A 21,073-nucleotide genomic window follows, 5' to 3' on the forward strand; every position below is an offset into this window, starting at 1 on the left:
TACTGTCATTGAATGTCATGATATTACTCTTGTATTTGAGCTCGTTATTTTACGAAAATTACCCTATATATTCGCTTATAAATCGTTTCCAGCTGCAAACAACATAAACCCTGATCTGCATCACATAATGCGACTGCAGATCAGGGTCATGTTGGTTATTCTACTGATTAACAAGCTTCATAGACCCAGATCTGCTAGCGAGTTATGTGATGGCGGATTGGGATCTATGCAGTGTGCAGAGTATACAGTACAAATCACACTATTGAGATTTATAATTGCAATGTTGTTGTTGTTTTGTACGCCATTCTCAGCGCACGATAACACTCCAGCCAGTATAACTAGTGGAGGAAGAACTTGGGAAAACCCTGGAAAGAACCATCAACCCATGAGAAGCTACTGGCAAACTTTCTCACACACCCACATTGGCTGAGCCTGAGACCTGAACCCTATCGGACAGATGTGTGATGGCATCCAGACCGCTCCGGTGACCTAGTGGTTAGAACGTCAGCCTCAGATGCGGAAGGTCGTAGATTCGATCCGCGGCAGAGCCATAACAAAGACTTACAAAAATGGCACTCAGCATTGCAGACATCGAAGCGATATGACTGAATGTTTTTAAAAGTTACTTTAAAAATCCAAATCACACCACATCACACACACACACACATACATATATATATATATGACTGAAAAATTGTTAAAGCTACATTAAAAATCTAAAATCTAAATCACACACACACACACACACACATAACTTGTTGATGCGCCAATATATATATATATATATAGTACACAAGAGCGTGTTAAAAATAAAAATAATAATAACCGAAGTATCTATTACGCTATGCAAAACAAATCATAACAATCTGCCGCATTGTATCCATTCTTCTGATATTTTTTTGTAAGATATGATACCCAAAGAAGGTACATTTTGTATATTTCGCGTATGAAAGGTATATTTAGGTGTACTAAGGGTGGATTTTGGTGGTTTGGGGATAGATTTGGGTGGATCCGGGATGGATTTAGGCGTTTTGTGTAGCATCAGTCTTCGAGTAGAAAAAGCGCTGTGGTTTCCTCTAACAAGTTAGCAAGTACACAAAGCAGGGCATCCAGATCATGACCTTTAAGGTTGACTAAAGCTGCTCCAGTGTCTTTCGTGCTGCTGGCCCACAGCCTTTCTTTCAACTTGTTGATGCGCCCAGCAGGAAGATGAATACATGTTGAGTTGCGTATCTTTGATGATGTTTAAATACATATTTAGTATGCCTGCCGCCTGCACCGCTTTTTTCTCCAAAAAATTGCAGTGTTACGCCTTCGCTCGCATTCCCAATGTGTCTTCCTCGCCCGTAGAGCGCGTGGTCGACCACATATCAATGGCTCTGATATCAGTTGATGGTAGCGCTGCGTCCTTGATAGACTCCCTCGCCAGTACTGTTAGAACCTATTTTCACAGCTGGTGTACCGCCTGCACATTGGCATAGATCTGGTTTATAACTCTCTTGATTGTCACCATCATCTTGTCAATAGGACGGCTTGTAGAAATACTCAGCAATGCATGGAAAATCATCGCGTTGTGTCCCATCCTCGAAGAACATGGCCTGTGTTCAATTTGCCGACGAGTTTATGTTCGTGTTCCTCAATGCCACATAACTTTGGTGTACAGCATAGTTAGTTTCCAGCTATCATGCTGGCAGATCATCCAAGCGAGCACTGCGTTGTTCACGTCATTGAAGTCCAGAGAGTTTCCATTGATAATATAGCTCGCACCTTTGTTAGTGCTCTTGATCACCCTTCTATAGTCCTTAAATGTCAGCTTAAATGTGAAGTCACGCGGCAGGAACAAATGCTTCCCAAACGCCGCAACAACAGACGCGTCAAGATGAGTGGCGACAACATCACTGTCAACGCTGACACGTATATCAGCAGTGTTTCCATTCTGGATGTCCTGGAAAATTGCGTTGGTCCTCTCTTTTTCAGTCAGCCAAAGATCTTTGTAAATGTCCAAATGTCGGTCTCGTCAATGTCAACAGCTCAATGCCATCGAGCTTGACACTTCTCTTTTTCGCAATGGTACAGTCAGGATTTGTCACTATTGTACAGTTGGCGTCAACCGGTGCTGCAGTACCACAAGTTCACTTGATTTGGTCCAAAAAATCATCTCACCACCTGCGGTTTCGGAGAACTAATTGTCCGCAATATGCTTGAAATATAAGCTGTGTCAGTAAATTAGGTTCGGAATTAAATGATATCGCGCACATAAACGTCGAGGTTCAGCAACAGGTCATAGATCTGCACTATCTCTGCATCACTAAAGGGACGCGCTAATGCATATTTAACATAGTTATTAAAGCAAAGTACTTGTATCAGTACCATCTCCACTTACTAGTGTTGGTTTTGTCGCTGTATATTGTATTGACCAACCCTCTAATTGGGCTCATGGTTCTAAAATATGTGATATGCGTAGACTCAAGTAAGCGCGTAGCGCTCCTGGAGATTTCATATAGACTAGGATGGTTAAACATTTCGACTCCGCTTCACACCAGTCGGTTTATGGTGATACCACCATACAAAGGATCAGATCCAGCAAAAGTGATGACCCATCTGAAAGGGGTCGACGCATGAAGCCAATAAAGACCACCATCCTGGATGGATGTGTATTATAGCATTAAGATGTTAGAAAAAGTAATGTAGACTGCCATTCCTGAAATGCCTGGTGGCTACAGCGCGACATTCCATAACTCTACATATCCCCTTTCCGCTTTCCACGTCTTTAGATTTATTAGAAACCGGGACTACGGCGAGGACCATATTTTCATTGAAAAAAATGCATGCAGCCTCTGAACCCTCACATTTCTTTACGTTCTGGGGCTCTATATTCACCTCAATCATATAAACACAACTTTGGGTTTTCTTGACAACAAATTGTACCTGTGAGCGGTGAGTCCTACGGGTTAAACACATATTGTTTGCATTAAAAAAACTGCATTGACACAGATTATGTGAATGCGACATCCATGCGCTCTTGATACGTATTTTATATGAAAAGCTAACACTAGTTAATATGCTGGAGTGCACTATAAAACTTAAAATGAAGCATTAGTGTTTTCGCTTCGATAAGCACACTATGGATCTATTTGGTTCTGGTTTGCTTGGCAGCGGTGCTGCGAGATCTTCTGGATCATTGCACCCATTTGTCCCAGAGGCTGAAATTCTCAAAATGTGGTTGTCGTTTTAAGCAAGGCCATTGCTAACTTAAAGGTTGTGTATTTAACTCCAATATAATCAAGTCAATTTGATGGAGTTACAACAATAAAAGCGTCATCGTTGTATCACTGGCATTCATTGCAAGATTTTCAACACGTTGGTGGTTTTACATTCAGCAATGACAATGATTCTATCCGTTAATTTACTTCATTTACCTCCACAGGATTCACGGTGACATAACGTTATCATTGTATAATGACAGGATTGCCGTTCCGGCTGACGCCTCGCACGAATACCTTACAACTAGCTTTGCGCCTATTATTACCACCGGAGACACTAGTAGGTGCGAGATTCTCAACGTCAACGCACACATGGGCGAAGTTGAAACCACTTTGCTCGTATAAGGTGAAAGGCTATGTGGTCTCTACCTAGAGTACTGGCGGGTAGTAAACGTGTGGGATGGCATTAACACAGTTCTGACAATCCTGTCTTCGGGTGCCGGTATTGCGAGCATTACAATCCTGCGAACTAACATTACCGCCCATATGACGGATGACCTCGAGATACCAGTTTTGAGCCACTGGCTGTTTATTTTATTTGCCGCTGCCTCACTATAAATAAAAAAAGCACCATGTAATCTGCGTCTTGGCTAAGGCCAAGCTTAATAAGACCTTGGACCATGTGTCCAAGACGTTGTAAAATAATATAATCTGTGAGGACGAGTTTAAATTCATACTCGAGGAGCATGACAACTGCATCGTACTCAAAAACAAAATACATTACAGAACGCACAAGGCCGACACTTCAGTTGTAATCTACTAAGTAGCCAAAAAATCACTAAAAAACAGAATTATTAACATGCAGGAGAATAGATGTTATCGAGGATATCATAAAAGGTCTACTTGGAAATTCATCAAAAAAACCTGTGTGTTGTCTGTCACATGGGCAAAAACGACACAGCCGTCGGAACGGAAGCCTTCTGACTGAAGGCACAGGCCCGGCCCTAGGATGTGCGGTGCCCAAGGCAGCATGTGGGGCCCAAGGCAGCAAGCGACGAGTGTGGGGCCCCAAGCAAAAAAATTGCATTGTGAAATTCATTTCCTGAAAGCGCGGGGCCCAAGGCGGCTGCCTGTTCGCCTTGCCCTAGGGCCGGGCTTGTCAAGGCATGTCTCCAGTGATTCCAATATATGATACTTTCTAATAGGCAGACAAAAATGCAGTTTATTTATGCGTTTTCACCAGCTTTTTTAAAATACATTCAACATAATCTTGCCGCCTAACGTGTATCCGCCTGTATTTGGTATGGCTTGCAAGTCCCCAGTAGAAGGTCGTGAAGTACCAGTGACAATCTTGGCATTTTTGTTTCGTTGGGCCTGCCTTTATGTATACATGTCAAGGCCAACCATTATCTATGCTGCCACATTCAAAACTGCCAGCCAAATAAACCAACTGGTGCACGTTTTAGTTAACGAGTATACTATGAGACCTCTAAACTGTCAATGTACGCGAACTAATTGTCTGTTGTCTCCATAGTATGCGGTGGGCTTGAGGTGCCCAAACACCATGTTTGTATTAAAAAACGTAGTGCTGTCTGTGTGGTTGTGGTTGTATACTTCTAATTATCGTGACCAACTTTTTTATTGTGACTAAAATGGCCGAGACTGACTGTAGAAGCAACTCAGTGACCTGAGGGACAAAAAAAAAACTATGTCATCGGCCATTTTAAAGGTAATAACCAGCATAATTTTAATGTAGAAAAGCATCCAGTATAAGCAGGCTTCTTGTGAGAAAAAAAAAATGCCCGCCTTACAAAATAATGTTTAAAATTACCCGGGTTGTGTGGGGGTGTGACTGTACCCAACACAGCAGTTTCACTACTAATTCAAAGCTGACAGTCTTATAATACCAATAATAAAAAGGGACATAATTTAATTTATCCCCAGGAAAAGAGTAATAGTCTTCCGTTTTGAAACTAATAACGTAAATTTCCAGTCAAGAAAAGAAATTAAAGGTAATTTAATTACTTTTATCATATCAACACCTGGGAGAGTACTATTCGCTACTTTACTCGAATAAAACAAACAAACATACAAAAACTTTATGTTGGCTGTATATCATAGTGCTACAATTATTCTAAATCTTCAAAGAGATAAGCGATTTTGTAGTGGGTGAGTGGCAGGAATGTTTTGTAAAATTTCTAGTTTGGACTGACCTCGTGGGGACAGCGATTGGCTGGGCAAATAGTTCGTGATCAGTCTGTTAGGGGTGGGGTGGGATGGAGGGTGCAAGTCAGCACTTTAAAAGCTCCATTAGGGTTTGGGAATGGGGAAAAATCGTCTTTTTACAGCTACCAAGACAAATCTGGAACAAAGAGCATAGACCCTGATCTGCCTGCACATTATGCAGTGGTAGATCAGGGTCAGTGTCGGTTGCAGTTGGATCTGGTTGTGTGCAGTATATATGGTAGATCGGTGCTGATCTTATATGCCCGTTCTTATTTCTAGATAAATTTGTGCATTGGATATCACTACAGTTTTTGTTACAACATCAGGATCACCACAAGCCAAACCTTCCAAACATGATACGATATACGGCCAAACCACGTTGAGAACACGTGCATACTATCGGACATAAAAAGGGGACGTCCATTAATTATGTCAACAATTTTTAGGCAATTTTTTACCCCCCGTCAACAACTGTCAAACTTTCAGTGACCCCCCTAATAAAATTTTACCCCCCCCCCCAAACTAACAATATTTTATACAGCTGGCTTTTATGCTAAAAATAGAATTTTGGAAATTAAAAGGTCTACAAATAAATTTTAATACATTTTATTTACTTGTTTAACAGATTTCAAATTGACTATAACTATGGGCAGCCGTCGCCGCCAAAATTACATTAATCAAATGATCTAGTACGAAATCAAATGATTTAACCTAGCAAATGAAATGATCAATCCAGATTCCAAATGATGTGGTGTCACATGAAATGATGTAGAGTGAAATGAAATGATTTAACACATCAAACGGAATGATGAATTCAGATTCCAAATGATGTTGTGTGATATGAAATGATGTAGCATGAAATGAAATGATTGAACCCCAAAAATGAAATAATGAATTCAGATTTCAAATGATGTGGCGTTAAATGAAATGATCTGGTATTAAATAAAATGATTTAAAGAACAAAACGGAATGATGATATATGCTTCCAAATGACGTGCTATTAAATAAAATGATGTAGTCTAAAATGAAATGATTTAACTCAACAAATGAAATCATGAATTTAAATTCCAAATGATCTGGCATTAAATAAAATGATTTAAAGAACAAAACGGATTGATGAAATCTGCTTCCAAATGATATATTATTAAATGAAATTACGTAGTATGAAATGAAATGATTTAACTCAACAAATGAAATGATGAATTCAGATTCCAAATGATGTGGTATTAAATTAAATGATTTAAAGAACAAAACGGATTGATGAAATCTGCTTCCAAATGACGTAGTATTAAATGAAATTATGTAGTCTAGAATTAAATAATTTAACCCAACAAATGAAATGATGTATTCAGATTCCAAATGATCTGGCATTAGTTGAAATGGTCTGAAGAACAGAATGGAATGATCAGCTCATATTCCAAATGATGTGGTATTAAATGAAATGTATGGAATGTAAACGGTCTGATCAAAGTGTAAATCAGCTAGCGTAAATCCAAACAAACACGGGGGGGGGGGGGGGGCGCTGTCATCTATGACGTATGATGTCAGCACGCCGAAACATAATCGACGGGCGTATTTACAGCATTCGGCTGAGATTTTTGCAGACGACAGTTGGACAGCAAAGCAAAGGTAAGTGTTTCTTTTCATATTTTATAAACAAGAACAGTATTTTCCAATCAGCATAAAGTGATTTTATCCACATTAATGAATGTGCGTGTATTTTTTTTTTTCAAGTTCTGCCCTGTACTGCGCGAATTTCTTAGACTTCAACAAAGCGAGATCTATCAACTAAAGAGATTAAATCTTGATTTTATTTGATCAATATTAATTACCATGTTTAATGACCTTTCACACTAAGCCAAAAATGTGTTTCCCGTCAATTTTGGTATATTTTACATTACCGGCCCTACGTGCATACGCATTATTCGTCCAAGGTCTATATGTTATCAATTCTTTTTCCGCCATTGAATCCAGTTTGCAGCGACATATTAGTGCTTTCTTTCTTCTTTTATATTTCCTCTTTGATATCGAATATAATTTTTCTTAGAATCCCTTATTCACGACTCTTAGTGTACTTCAAACACGCCACTCTCCTTTCCAAACGTATTGAAAATTGGGGTGGGGGAACTTAGTCATATATTTTGAAAGAATAATACGTGAACAAAAAACAGTTACCTCCTTTGGAGTGTTTTATGGCGAAGAAGAAGCATAGATCATGTTTGAATAAGCCCACGATTTAGCAAATGATGTATGAAAATAACAAGGAAAGGCCATGGATTGTATCAGAATTTAAAAAAAAAAAACAGCATCAGCGATTTGTAAGTGATACCACGTAGCCCTTAGGGTAAAGACGTTCTCTCTCTCTCTCTCTCTCTCTCTCTCTCTCTCTCTCCAATAGAAAGGTCGAAGCTTGTACTTTCTGCTTTCTGCTGACTGCTGAACCAATGCTAGATTTTACCTGATATCCATCGATTTAAGTAGTATCTATTTGGTATGTATTTGTACTTAGCTCAATTGCCTGTTTCAACATAAAAAACATCTCAAAAGTAAACAAAAAAATAATAATAATGGGATGAGCAAATTTAAAAAAAAATTGAATTAAAAAATACAAAAAAGTGTTTAAAAAATTGCGACCTCTTGTTTGGCAGCCTGACACATACAAAGATAAATGTGGGTATCAATATAAAAAAGCCATTCATTTTCAAGATAAAAAATTTGAAAAAGTAAAATTGGGATGAGCGAATTTGAAAGAAATGCCAAAAAAGGTATTTGCAAAAAAATTGGGATGCCACAGCGAGTTTCGAACTTTCGACATCTTGTTTTACCGAAGCGAGGCATATTTTATCACTTTTCTACTTTGATGTCATTGGCAGTGCCAACAAGAACAAAATATCAAAATTAATAATAATAATAATAATAATAATATGTCATGTCAAAAGTAACAAATTGTCACTGCCACAAGAGCAATGTTTGTTTTAAAGCATAAATACATTCTAACTTTGCATGCAAGCATTGGCGTCCTAAAGGTAAATGGCGTCGGGACGACGATGATAGCCCAAGGGTTTTTTGGCGCCACAACACCTCTGGCACCCATCCGTGGTTTTGGTGCCCCAATGCCATTAGCGTACGGAGCAAACACTCCGTCCGTACCCCAAACCCTCCTTTACAACACTACTGCATGCAAGCTTATATTATCTACTTCTTCTCCTGACATCATATTAGACCTAAAATCAACGTTTCTTAATCGTATGCTTCCAAATATAAGTCAAGCCCTTCAGCTCAGTTGAGCCTACCCCCACCCCCACCCCACCCCAGATCTCTTTGTTATGCCACTTAATATCAGATAAAACGAATGAGCGATATTAGTTTATTACTAAAATAGTCCATTTTAGTCAGAAGAGATTCAAACTTAGAATTAAAGTAGGACATTATCATCGTTGTGTATTCCGAGACGATGAAACATAAGGTAGCTAGGGTAAATCATCCTTAGCTGATGATGTGATAATCTGTGGAAGTGAGAAAAAAATTGACACGTTTGTGTAATTGTGTCACTGACACACGAATATAAAAACCAATTCCACAAAAGCACTGTACCTCTTCATCAAATATTTAAGTCCAATTTTCATCGGTTCCCAAAAGTGTTTCAGGAGAACAGTTTTTTTAGATGATCACAAATATATACAATCAGATTAAAAATAATGTTGAAGCAAAAAATAAGCAACGTCCAGCTCATCATCATTACCATTAGCAGCACTATCATCATTGTTGTCATCACCATACCATTATATCAGTTTAGATAATTCATTTTCTTCTTGTTCTTGCTTTTCTTCTTCTTCTTCTTCTTCTTCTTCTTCTTCTTCTTCTTCTAATAATAATAATAATAATAATAGAAAGAAGAAGAAATAGATTTATTTGTTTATTTATTGTCATGGTAGCTTATAACTTTTCAGTACTGACTAATTTTAAGATCAACCAATAACAGCTTTCTCTCCAAAATTGTATAATCCTGTCAGTTTTACAGGCTTCCACATATCAAGAAAGTCGGTGTATATGTTGCTTTATTTCTTATATATTGGTCACTATAAAGGAGGATGTACTTTAGGCATGACATTGTTTTGGGGCTATATTTTAAATGTATTACCAGTAAACGGTAATACTATATGGCTATATGTATATTAGAAGTAACACTGAAGAAACTATGGCTATTAAAATATTAAAATATTAAATCAAAATAAATAATTTAAAATAATAATAAAAATTAAATTAAAATAAAGTTTTTGAAAAGATATTAACATGGAAGTTTATAAAAGTTTATGATTAAAATTTACACGAACCTTGTGCATGCAACATTCGTGCAACAAGTTTTATCAAGCTGCATAATAATTAAATAGTTATTCTTTTGTAGCTTCTATTTCTGTCCACATTTCATCTATTTTCATAAGCCCAAGTTTTAGTCTTTTATCTTCCAATATATATAAAACCTAGTATCAAAATAATAACTTTGTATTTTATAAGAATATCTAGTTTGAATTAATTATTAATGTGAGTTAGTTTCATAATTCCATTCCAGTTTCCATCTGCACATTATTTCTGGTGCGTCTACATTTTTTTATAAAAACGAAGATGGAACCTTCATGGTAATATATGGTTTTGTAAAGTTCCTTGAAAAATTGTGAAAACAGAAAATATTTTACAAGAATCATAGAGACATGATCCTGGGATAATTCAGAAAGAAGAAAAAAATTGATTCCATCGCTGTCTTTCTTTCGATATATGTTTCAACACTACAAGGACTTCCATATTTGTAAAGTGGTATGTGATGAGCCCTTAGAAAGACAAACTGTTCACATCTCCAAATATATCAAACAAATCAACATGGAACGTGTATCAACAATTAGCATCCCTTGATACTTTAAGTTTGGGTCTGTATGAAGTGTTACAACTTTATGGTGTTAAACTAAGTAACAGAAACAAGCGAAACCGTAAAGTTTAAGAAAATCTAACTTTGTGCACCATCAACAGATTTATTATGTCAAGTAAAGTTTTCTTCTTCTTCTTCTTCTTCTTATTATTATTATTATCATTATTGAACATGATATTTGTGATGCTGGTGTCTTTAATTTATTCTCTTTATATTGTTTTATTGTGGTGCTGTACACACCTACAAGCACTTCTCCGCATTTTTCTGACATGACTGGAGGCGCCACCAGTTATTGGTCTAAGTGGTGCTAAATAGTGATGGTGATTGTAATGTTTTGTTATTGAAGAATAACTCCAGTAGCGGTCTATAACTTTTCTCATAGATTTTATTCAATAAAATATGTATATATGTCAGCAGTATCACATGCGCAGGCGCGCACTAAGAAAATACATTATGAAAAGGAGAGCGATAGATGCATTCCAATCAATATGTGTACAGCAAGTATGACTTAGAACGAGATGAGAATAATGATAGCGTATGACATGAAATTAATATTACGTATAAATATGAGTGACAAAATCATACGTGGTAATTTTTCTAAGAGAAATTTGTTCACAGTATAAAGACTTAGTTCCTAATGATTCGACGCCAAACTATATAAACAATATGTTCAGTAAAAGGACAAATAATGTCAATACAGTTTCTGGTCTATCGATACTACGCTCTATGCCAAATTGTAACTTTCTTCTTTCTAAGCCCGAAATGGAATTGTATAAAAATAGCATGAGTCCAATCATCTGGAACTGTCTACCTATAGATGTTGAAGAAGAACCATCAGAGCATTCCTTTCGTCACAGGCGTTTGAAATGGATACAATCTAAATAATGTCTATAACCGGTTATGGTCAGCTTCCCCCCCCCCTCTCTCTCTCTCTGTGTGAATGAAAAGTTTTCAATCATGCATGTTGGTGTACACAATGCTTTCTGTGCTATATCAACACTTAATTGTTCCTGTGTATATCAATCATTAAACCTTTTCTGTACGATGTTTGTTTCTCAACTGTATTTTATATATTTGCCTCTACATATGTAGATAATAAAGTGCCACAAGTGAGGTTAGTTTCGGTACTAATTGTGTTACCATCATCACATAAGACTATTATTATTATTATTATTATTATTATGCAAAGAGAAATTAACATTGAACCAAAGGTGGAAAACAAAGAGAAACGCGTGAAATTAATATGTAAAACTCAGGCGTGGATATGAGTTACGCGATCAGTGAAGTATGCATCAATAATAATAATAATAATAATAATTACCTATCTTTAACGAGGATAACACGTTTGGTGATGGCTGACCCATCTGCCGTCTGGTCCTCAGTTTTTTTCATCGGCTATGTTACAATTTTTTTTTAAATATTTAAAACAAAAATAAGAAGGAAAAAAAATGTACAAAATAAAAATATAAGATCATGCACATAACCAGGTATCGTCGCACTCATTCTGACTATGTGTGACTATACTGGGAAACATACAACTATGAACAATATTCAGTACACACAATACACAGGTACATACATTTCAGCATAAGTCTTACTTATATATATATATATATATATATATATATATATATATATATATATATATATATATATATAATTAGATCTGGATATATCAATCATGGATATGATTATAAATTTTTCTATTCAGAGCTTTTAGTATGTCATTTCCAGCTGGTCAAGAAAAAACTTCGTTAATGATATTTTAAAAGAAGCAAGGGAAGTTGAATTACGTATCCTCATTGATAAGGAATTCCATATAGTAGGTGCTGATACAAAAAATGAGCTTTTGTAATGCTTGGTTTTCGACAGAGGAATCTGGAGATCGTTGTTAGTCGTCGATCGGAGATTACGCTCAGTATTCGATGATCTTAGTTCAATTATGTTAGAGATATAATCTGGAGAAAGACCGTTGAAAGACTTGTATGTCATGATTCCTTTAAAATAAAGAATACGTTTTTGTATAGGTAGCCATTTCATACGTGAAAACAAAACATTTGTGGGAGTCATAACAGAAAGTTTCAGTATGATTTGGGCTGCCCTTTTCTGGAGTCTATCAATTCTGGACAGATTATAATTGGATGTGTTTCCCCATATGGTACATCCGTAATCTATCAGTGGTAGTATATAACCCGAAAAATAAATTTCAAGTGATTGGGAAGGTAGAAATTTCGAAAGCAATTTTAACAGTTATTCTTTTGACTATCATTGCACATAGGTGATCGATATGCGCATTCCAGCTGAGGTGTTGATCAATGTAGATACCAAGAAGTTTCTGATTTTTGACAATAGATACGTCTAAGCCATTTTGAGTTAGACGTAAATCCATGTTAGTAGATAGACGCTGCCTTTTTCCAATTGTCATACATTTCGTTTTAGAGATGTTAATATGCATTTTATTTTGATGACACCAAACTGATATATTGTTGAGGTCGATTTGAAGTTTATTTTTAATGGAGTCTAGTGATTTACCAGATAAATGCAATGTAGAATCATTGTATGAACGATGGGATATAGAATATGGCGGCGATTATTAACTGAGAAGGTAAGGTACAGTGTGAAAGAAGTAAAGTATGTGGTGAGGAATAATGATTTGTTATAGGCTGCTATCAATTACTAGTTCGAAGTTATAAATGAAACAGAATATTCCAGGTGTGCACCATTTATCAATGAAGGGTGAACTAGACTCAATTGGTAAAAGTCGGCTTTTATTCTGCATACTAACCTGGATGGTGAAAAGGATAGCAGCGCATTAATGGATATTTGCTTCCTTATGATAATATGAACTAATAGGTTTAATCTATATGGCGTATTTGTATTAAACGCATACTAATTATTTATTAATTACAAGACACCAGTAAAGCTGCGGAGACACGATTGCCCTCAAACTATTTTTCTCATTGATCTTAAAACCTGTGAGGGCATAACATCAACCAGCTGTTGATGTAAATCAGTTCTAGTCCAGTGTAGAATGTCTGATTAATTTCTCTGTCAAGCACTGTTGAGTGATATTTAAAGCTAATTAGAATTAGGCTAACGCTACATCTCAAATCCTGCGTATGTTAACATTTAAAATGGTTCTGTCTCTCATGTGGGTTTCACAGTCTTCCCAAACGTGTGAAATATCAAGTTTGCTTGATATATGCTGATTTGCTTTCATCAAGAGTCAAGTATCAGGGTTTTAAAAAAATCACTCGGACAAGCTCTGATACTGTGGTAGGCATGAGCATTAAATGTCTATAGTTTTCCGATTTCTTCAGTTTCTTTAAATCTTGCCATTTTCTGCTGCAAGTTTTCTGGTGCCGGTGGCAAAGTAGCTAGTAATTTTATAAATAGATTTAAAATTTTAAAAGCAGTTCCCGATATGGCATGGGAAGCCATATACATATATTGGTTTGGCTTGCTCATGAGACACAGAAAAGATATATATACAAATAATAAATTAAGTAGACTTTTAGAAGCACCGCGAAAATTGAGAGAAATTAGGGAAGTTTTAATTAAATATAGAGACAAAGTAGATTTATGGGGTATAGGAAAGGAAAAAACATACGGGTGGATTAGGGAAAATGCAACAGAAAAAGTAATGAAAAAGTAATGAGCCAAGTAGAGTTGGAAAATAGATACGTAAATTGGAAACTAGCATGGGGGAATTGGATTAAGTTAGATCTTTAAAAATACAGAGCCTCTGCTTTAAATACATGCATAATGTGTGGTTAACAGGAGAGGTTGCAGTGCGGCGGCATATGATCAGAGTATCGCCTAAATGCCCACTGTGTAAAAAATGTAACTTCAGTAAGACACATACAATACTACAGTGTGAACAAAGACAAACTAAAAGACAAAAAGTAATCGACGAGATTAGAAAGACAACTACACATAAGACACAAAATCTGCTATACTTGGACGGGAATTTTGACAAAATGACTTTATATACAGTGACGGATTACATAGTGGACACAATGAGATCATGTGGACAAATAATAAAAATTGGGAAAGACTAACGGACGCTCTCCTGCCAGAACACTCTTTCCTTTCTATTAAAAAAAAAAATTTTAAATACTTACTATTCTTCTACCTTGCTTTGCTTCCTTCCACTCTTTCATCAAAAAATGTCTCGGAAATTTTGGCTAATAAATATATACAAGATAACCTGCTCGAGATGAGAGAAATACACCAAATAAATAAAGTATGGACCCCATCTCGAGTACATTTACTTATCTCTGACATACGAGAGCGGTATTATATAACACACACCCAAACCACTAAGGTTTTAAACTTATAGAGTAACACACCGCATTCTCGACAAAATTCAAAAACAAAACAAAAATCCCATCAAGGGAGAAATAGAACAACTGGGTTATAAAGATGATTTAGAGCTAAGTCCCAACACGTAAACAAATATAGCAAACAAAACAAATAGCACCAACATATAGCACTCATGGGACATAGGGGACCTGTAGCAAGGTCACTTAAAAAGAACTAAGGGAGGAAATCCGGAAAAGGTGACAGAAACCTTATTCGGACGTACAACCTTATAGATACACTAAGGCCATTTTAGAAATACCCCGATCAAAATTTCTAAATTCAAACTTTGATTTTAAAGTTTAAATTCCTTCAAAAACAATAACAGATACAACACATATATAGGGGAAAACACAAACACATAAACAATTTCCTCTTTGGTTAAGTGGGGGGGGGATCTGTCTGGTCACCCCCCCCCCCCAAAAAAAAAAAGTAATTTTCTTCCGATCAGTAGTAATTCAGCAGGGCAGTATCCATTCAGTAATGATGTTGCACGATAATGGCAAAATAGTTTTGTAAGGATCGTCTGTCTTTTTTCAGCATTCTTGTCATTATTTGTATATGTGTTGTACATACATACATACATACATACATACATGTAGAGTGTGTTGATTTCTTTCAATACCAACTTGTTTACAAGGAACAATTTGCCATAATTTAATAAATAAGAAAAATATAATTAACAGGGCTAGAAATTAACCTTTCATTACTAAGTGAAGGATAATATTCCCGACTTTCTTATGTATGCGATTTACTGTATGCAGTTGACCAACAATCTTTCTTATAAAGTTTAAATCTTTCGTGTCCACGTCTAATTATGCATAATTTCAGCATCAAGACCCGACTAACATGTTTTATAGGAAGAATCTTAGTAAAACAAGTCAAAAGTCGCCGATGCCTTTACTCTGTGCATTGTATCAGACAACGCTACAACTTGTCCGCATCATTACATTATGCCTTAGGGTTCGACAGCATTTACACAAGATAGTTCATATGTACCTTTGTGTAACTGTCTTCAGAAGCTTTATTCATTATGTAAAGCATTTCTATACTGGTCTCCTCAATCGTCGAAAGTCGATGCCATTTTGTTCACTACAGTAACTCAGAGTTACCTACAGATTCCCCACTTCCAAGACCTCACGTTTCTAGCCATGAGCACTCCGTTTTTGACACTTTTTCTACACTATTCTACGTATTTACTATCCGATTTGATAGACATGACGCTACACACACACACACACACATACACACACACACACACATATACATACATACATACATACATACATACATACATACATACATACATACATTATTACGACTCTGTCGTTTTATATATGTAATAGAAAAGTGTGAGAAGCAACAGACTGTGAAAAAGTCAACAAAGATTTTATTTCCCTTGATTACAAAGTGAAAATAAAGAGAAAGAAATTATGGTATTGCGAATTAAATCCCAAAATAATCAAAGAATTGCAGACAAAAGTTCCGATGACAAGAGGTATGAATAAACTTTAGTGGAAATCCAAATTAAATCCAACGCTAAAAGGGTTGATGTGCCTGCGATGGCATGTAAAGTGTTGTTTTGTCAAGTCTTTTGTTGGATTACAATAATACAATCCGAGATTATATCCTTTTTTGTATTTCACTATAAATCCAAGTCTCTATTTCCAAGAATGTTATCAGAGCACGTTTGTATTTCCAGAGAAGAAATAATTGGAATAACTAAAATTCCAGCCCATATGAACTACTGGTCACAACAATAATACAGAATAATTCTGCTAAGATTTTAAATCACGAATGAATAATTTTTCCAGTGACAGTATTATATAGTCCACTACTTGACCTCCGGTCACAATTACCATTTGTCATACAAACCCTTACAGAAGGCTCCTAATGTTTACAAAATAAAATCTTAGTTGTAATTATTTATAACTATTTCTAAAATTATAATACAAAATGTAGTAAACAACAGGAAAACCTGGCAATTTATGGGGAATTTCCAATAAACTAGACCCATACCCAAATAAACATGTCTACTTCTATTGATAGTGATTTTAATATCAACCCCATACACAAAGAGAATATTTTAGCCATATATTACTTGTTCACAGTCTTTAAAATACAATCAGTAATTAAATTCGAATATAAAATGAACTTGAATTTTTACTGGGTTAAGTCCAACATACAATATTACATGACAATAGTATAAAGTGAAATAAAAATTTTAAAACAAAACTAACAAGCAAACAATGCAAATTTAAACATACATACATTCATACACACATGCATACACACACACACACACACACACACGTATTCCTCATTGTGACAACCAATTAATTGATATTACAGAACAGAAAACGATTCATACAAGCAGCTTGCACGCAAGTACTGTTTATGGCATTCCATAACTATTACCAATTTTATTCTTAATTCAGACATGAGTACAAACCTTGATGATGCCATATCTATCTTGAGGAGGGTCACAGACCAGATTTCCTCCACCCCATCATCACTTACATCCTCTGCATCTGGTTCATCTGCGAGTCAGACATCATCTTCATCGGTATCAGAGGAACACAGACGCTTGTTTAGTAGAACAATGGTATATAATTTCAACAAACTTCTCCTTTTTGCACTGTTTAATTCCATGAGCTACATCATTGTCATCACGGTGTTTCGTCTTTCTGTCTGTCATCCTGAGTTGTTGATGCCACGAAGATTTTAAAATTGAATTTTAACTTAAGTTTATGCAACTGTCTCATTTAATCAATTTAATTAAGTTTAGTCGATTCAACAGCCACTAAACTGAATTAAATGCTATGCGAAAAACAATGAAACTATTAACACGGACTAATTTATAGTTTTGCCTTTCCGTAACTTGCTAATGTCCTATTGATAATGTGTAAAAATATAATATCCGCTAAACTTTAATTAAACGTTATGATTCATAAAGTGTGTTTCCATACACATAAGCCCTATAACATTCATAGAAGCCTAGTGTATCAAACAGGTCTTCTTTCAATAGAAGAGTAAACGAATATCACCATGAAATGTTATTGATTTCCCCCAAAATATAATGACCTAGGCATCATCTTTTGTTATATGAGAAAAACCCACATAATCTTTTTTTCTGTACATTTAGACGTGTCACATGTTCTTTTTGTTTTGCACAGAGATTAAATCCATATAGGTCAAGAACTGGTAGGACTGATAACAATTTGGTAAGGATTGATGGGAGAAGAAAAGGTACCCTTCATTATCACTATATATCACTATTTTATATAGTTGCTTTATTTCTGTTTTGTTTTTTGCCATATTAAGCACCCAAGACAACACTTATGAATGGAAAAATACATTTCATACAATGCATCAGGTTGAACGTGTACACACAGACACACAAATACTCTCACACAGATAGGTTATCCCATATATATAGTCAATATATAGCCTTTATTGTCTTGATGTGAAACCAGCACCACATCACTTCAACATTCAAGTTAACCACTAGAACAAGGCACAGTGTTTGTTTCTTTTTTAATATTCTGTACTAGTACTATTTTGAATATAAAATAAGTACCCCAACTATTGTATTGCCTGTCTGCGTGATGTGTGTCTGTCTTACGATGCACAAATGTTAATATGTGTTTGTTTCTCCCCTCTTATGTTGTTGTTGTTTTTGTTCTGCTATGTCTTTTCGTTAGTGTGTTTGACGATTCACAAATTTACATTGTTCGATTTTGATGAAATGCCTACATTTAAAATTTACAAAATGGAATTTATCACATTTTTTCACACACTATTGCAACAGAGAATATGAAACCTAAGTATGATTTATAAATACATGCATATTTATTTCTTACTTGAATTTTTGTTCAACAGGAACGTGTGGGCATCCATGTCTCACAAACACATACCTAGCTGCTTCACTCATGCAACATAAAGTTATATAAAGTTCTAGGAAATATTGCTCATTTTTATGTCCTGATAAGTCACCAAAACAAGTAAACTGCGGTGATACATATTTCTATTTTAGGTCGCACTATGACTCGATCTTTTGTTTGTCTGAGTTCCAATACTTCTACAAATATTCCATTTCTGTAAGAAAGGAGAATCCTACGTAAAAATGGCCTTGGGGAAAAGAAAGTTATTATTCCTGCTGATGCTTTGCATGACCAAGTGAGACAGGCCATACTAAGGTAATTATGTTTTAGAAAAAGTAATGAAAGGTGATCGGCAAATTTTTGGAATGAAGGAAACGAGTGAAGTGCATGCGAATAAATGCTTGTATGTTACGTTCTAAATCTATAGAGAATGAACTGTAAAAAAAAAGCAACAGCAGGTAGGCACTGTGCAACTCGGTTTCCGCCTCTAGGTTGCTCATCTAGTTACAGTTGAAGTCATAATAGAGAAGATACTCCATCGCTTGTTGATGTGAGTTATATCTACTGTTTTTCTTGATGCAAATGTCTCTTTCAAATTGTATCTATGTGTGCACTTCTATTTCACAATATACAGATTTGTTGAGTCATAGAACTTAAATTCCTCTCAACAATGCGAACATGTACAAATTCCCATCTTCAAGGTGTTCCAAGCCTCAACATGAAAAGAATATTCCAGCTGGAAATGTTTTTCTCCAATGTTTACTTAGAATATTGTTTCTTGGTAAATCAAACAATTAAGTACTTATTGCTAAACCATCAAGCTTATGTGTGAGTGTGAGTGGTGGAAGCTAATATTTGTTGGACCATAAATTATGCGTTAAGCTCCTATTGCATTTTTAAATAGAATATTCCACAAAATAAAAGTTCAGAAACACTATGTAAAATTTGAAATGTACAGATTCAGTAGATATTGTCTATTTTATTTATAGACTTAACTGTATCCCCTTTTGCGATTAGTTTTAATACTGTACTTGTAAGACCAGGTGTTTTTCTTAACGTTTATGCGGACAAGTAAGATTTGGTTGAACAAGCTATGTCCTACGGTTTACTTGTCAAAATCAAGTAAAAGTATAAACCAAATTTTAGATACGTTCACAAAACAATATTATCTGAGTAAAAATAATTGAATGATATTCAAGAAATTACTGAAATATAATACTCGATGACGATTCCTCTCAGCACTCAACATCATCCATTCAATATTTCCAGCTTGAACCTACCTTTTAAATAAATTTAACCATATCTTTATTCCTGAAATCCTAACGCCAAACAAACACATCACATAATTGTCTTAAAATTGAGTTTAAAAGTGAACATTGATATAAAAGTGTTATCCGTACTCGAAAATAAAAAAATGTAATATTCATTATCTGTTTTCCAGCTCTTTTCCGGCTTGAGATCAGTGTGGTGGTTTTGAGCTGTTAACGCTAAAAAGTAACTCCAAAAAAGTTTTAACCACAGTAAGTCACGGAAGATGCAGTGCAGAAGACATTAGGGAGTTCGGTACAGGTCGCATATACATCAGGCCGATTCAGAAGAGTATCGCTATAATTGACATAGAAGACTCTTTTGAAGAGCAAGAAAGGTGTTTGTCTTGTTCAAGCATGGTACCTATAAAGGACCTGAGAGAACACATGCAAACTTGTCAGGTAAGGTAGTCTGATTATCAATTAATTGTATCAGGTATTTTGCTCATGTTAAAGCTTTAACATTAATCCAACAGTATGTTACCTCCGTTTATATACAATTCATGTATATTAGACAAAGGTGCAATTTCTAAGGGCTGTCATCTTCGCAAGGCAAGGTTCCGATATGATAACCTATCACCGCCTCGACGTATCGGGCAGATATTTCTGTGTTTCATGTCTATGAATTTCACTGGATGCAACGGCAAGCCACCGCATCCAAATAAAATTAAGTTGTTCAAATGTGAACACTGTTCCTACATGATTGGGACAAGGGGAGCACACAGCTAGAATGGACGGATAAGTAAGCAATTTTCTAGTCCCAGTCCGTGTTTGCACAATTTCCTTTCTCTCAAATACACCTGTAATGGCTTCACTCTGGTACATAGTTATACTTTCGAGGTTAAACATCCAAAGTATCCTTTTAGGTCAATTGCCTCCATTATTTTCGGCCAATGTAGAATGCACCACACTATTGGTTACTTGGCATTATGTACGATGGGAGGCAGTTCAGGAAATCCAATAGATGTCGCTAGGACAAAGCACCAGTATATATGTTCGATCCGCCAAGGTGTAGATAGGATTATCATATCGGAAGCTTGGCTAGCGAAGATGAAGTGCTGTGTAAATGAAGTTTTGCTTTGCTTTTCTGTTGAGAGTATTTTTTTACAAACTTTACTGATACCTAGACAGAATCAAAGGGTATGCATTTCGTTTGGTTAGAAAGTGCCT

At 35.7% G+C, this 21,073-nt stretch overlaps 1 protein-coding gene across 1 annotated transcript; it reads left to right on the plus strand.

Annotated features, from left to right (window-relative positions):
* Positions 1-6,970: 6,970 nt before the first annotated feature.
* On the plus strand, positions 6,971-20,218 carry LOC149787891 (uncharacterized). The gene is made up of 5 exons (XM_089975591.1): positions 6,971-7,058; positions 17,151-17,317; positions 17,889-17,936; positions 18,749-18,911; positions 20,038-20,218. The coding sequence occupies exons 1-4, from the start codon at positions 6,971-6,973 to the stop codon at positions 18,758-18,760; spliced, it is 315 nt and encodes a 104-aa protein (XP_089831717.1). The 3' UTR covers positions 18,761-18,911; positions 20,038-20,218.
* Positions 20,219-21,073: the final 855 nt, after the last annotated feature.

Source organism: Sinohyriopsis cumingii, chromosome 11 (genome assembly GCF_028554795.1).
Source record: "Sinohyriopsis cumingii isolate HCF-2022 chromosome 11, ASM2855479v2, whole genome shotgun sequence".
Taxonomy (NCBI): domain Eukaryota; kingdom Metazoa; phylum Mollusca; class Bivalvia; order Unionida; family Unionidae; genus Sinohyriopsis; species Sinohyriopsis cumingii.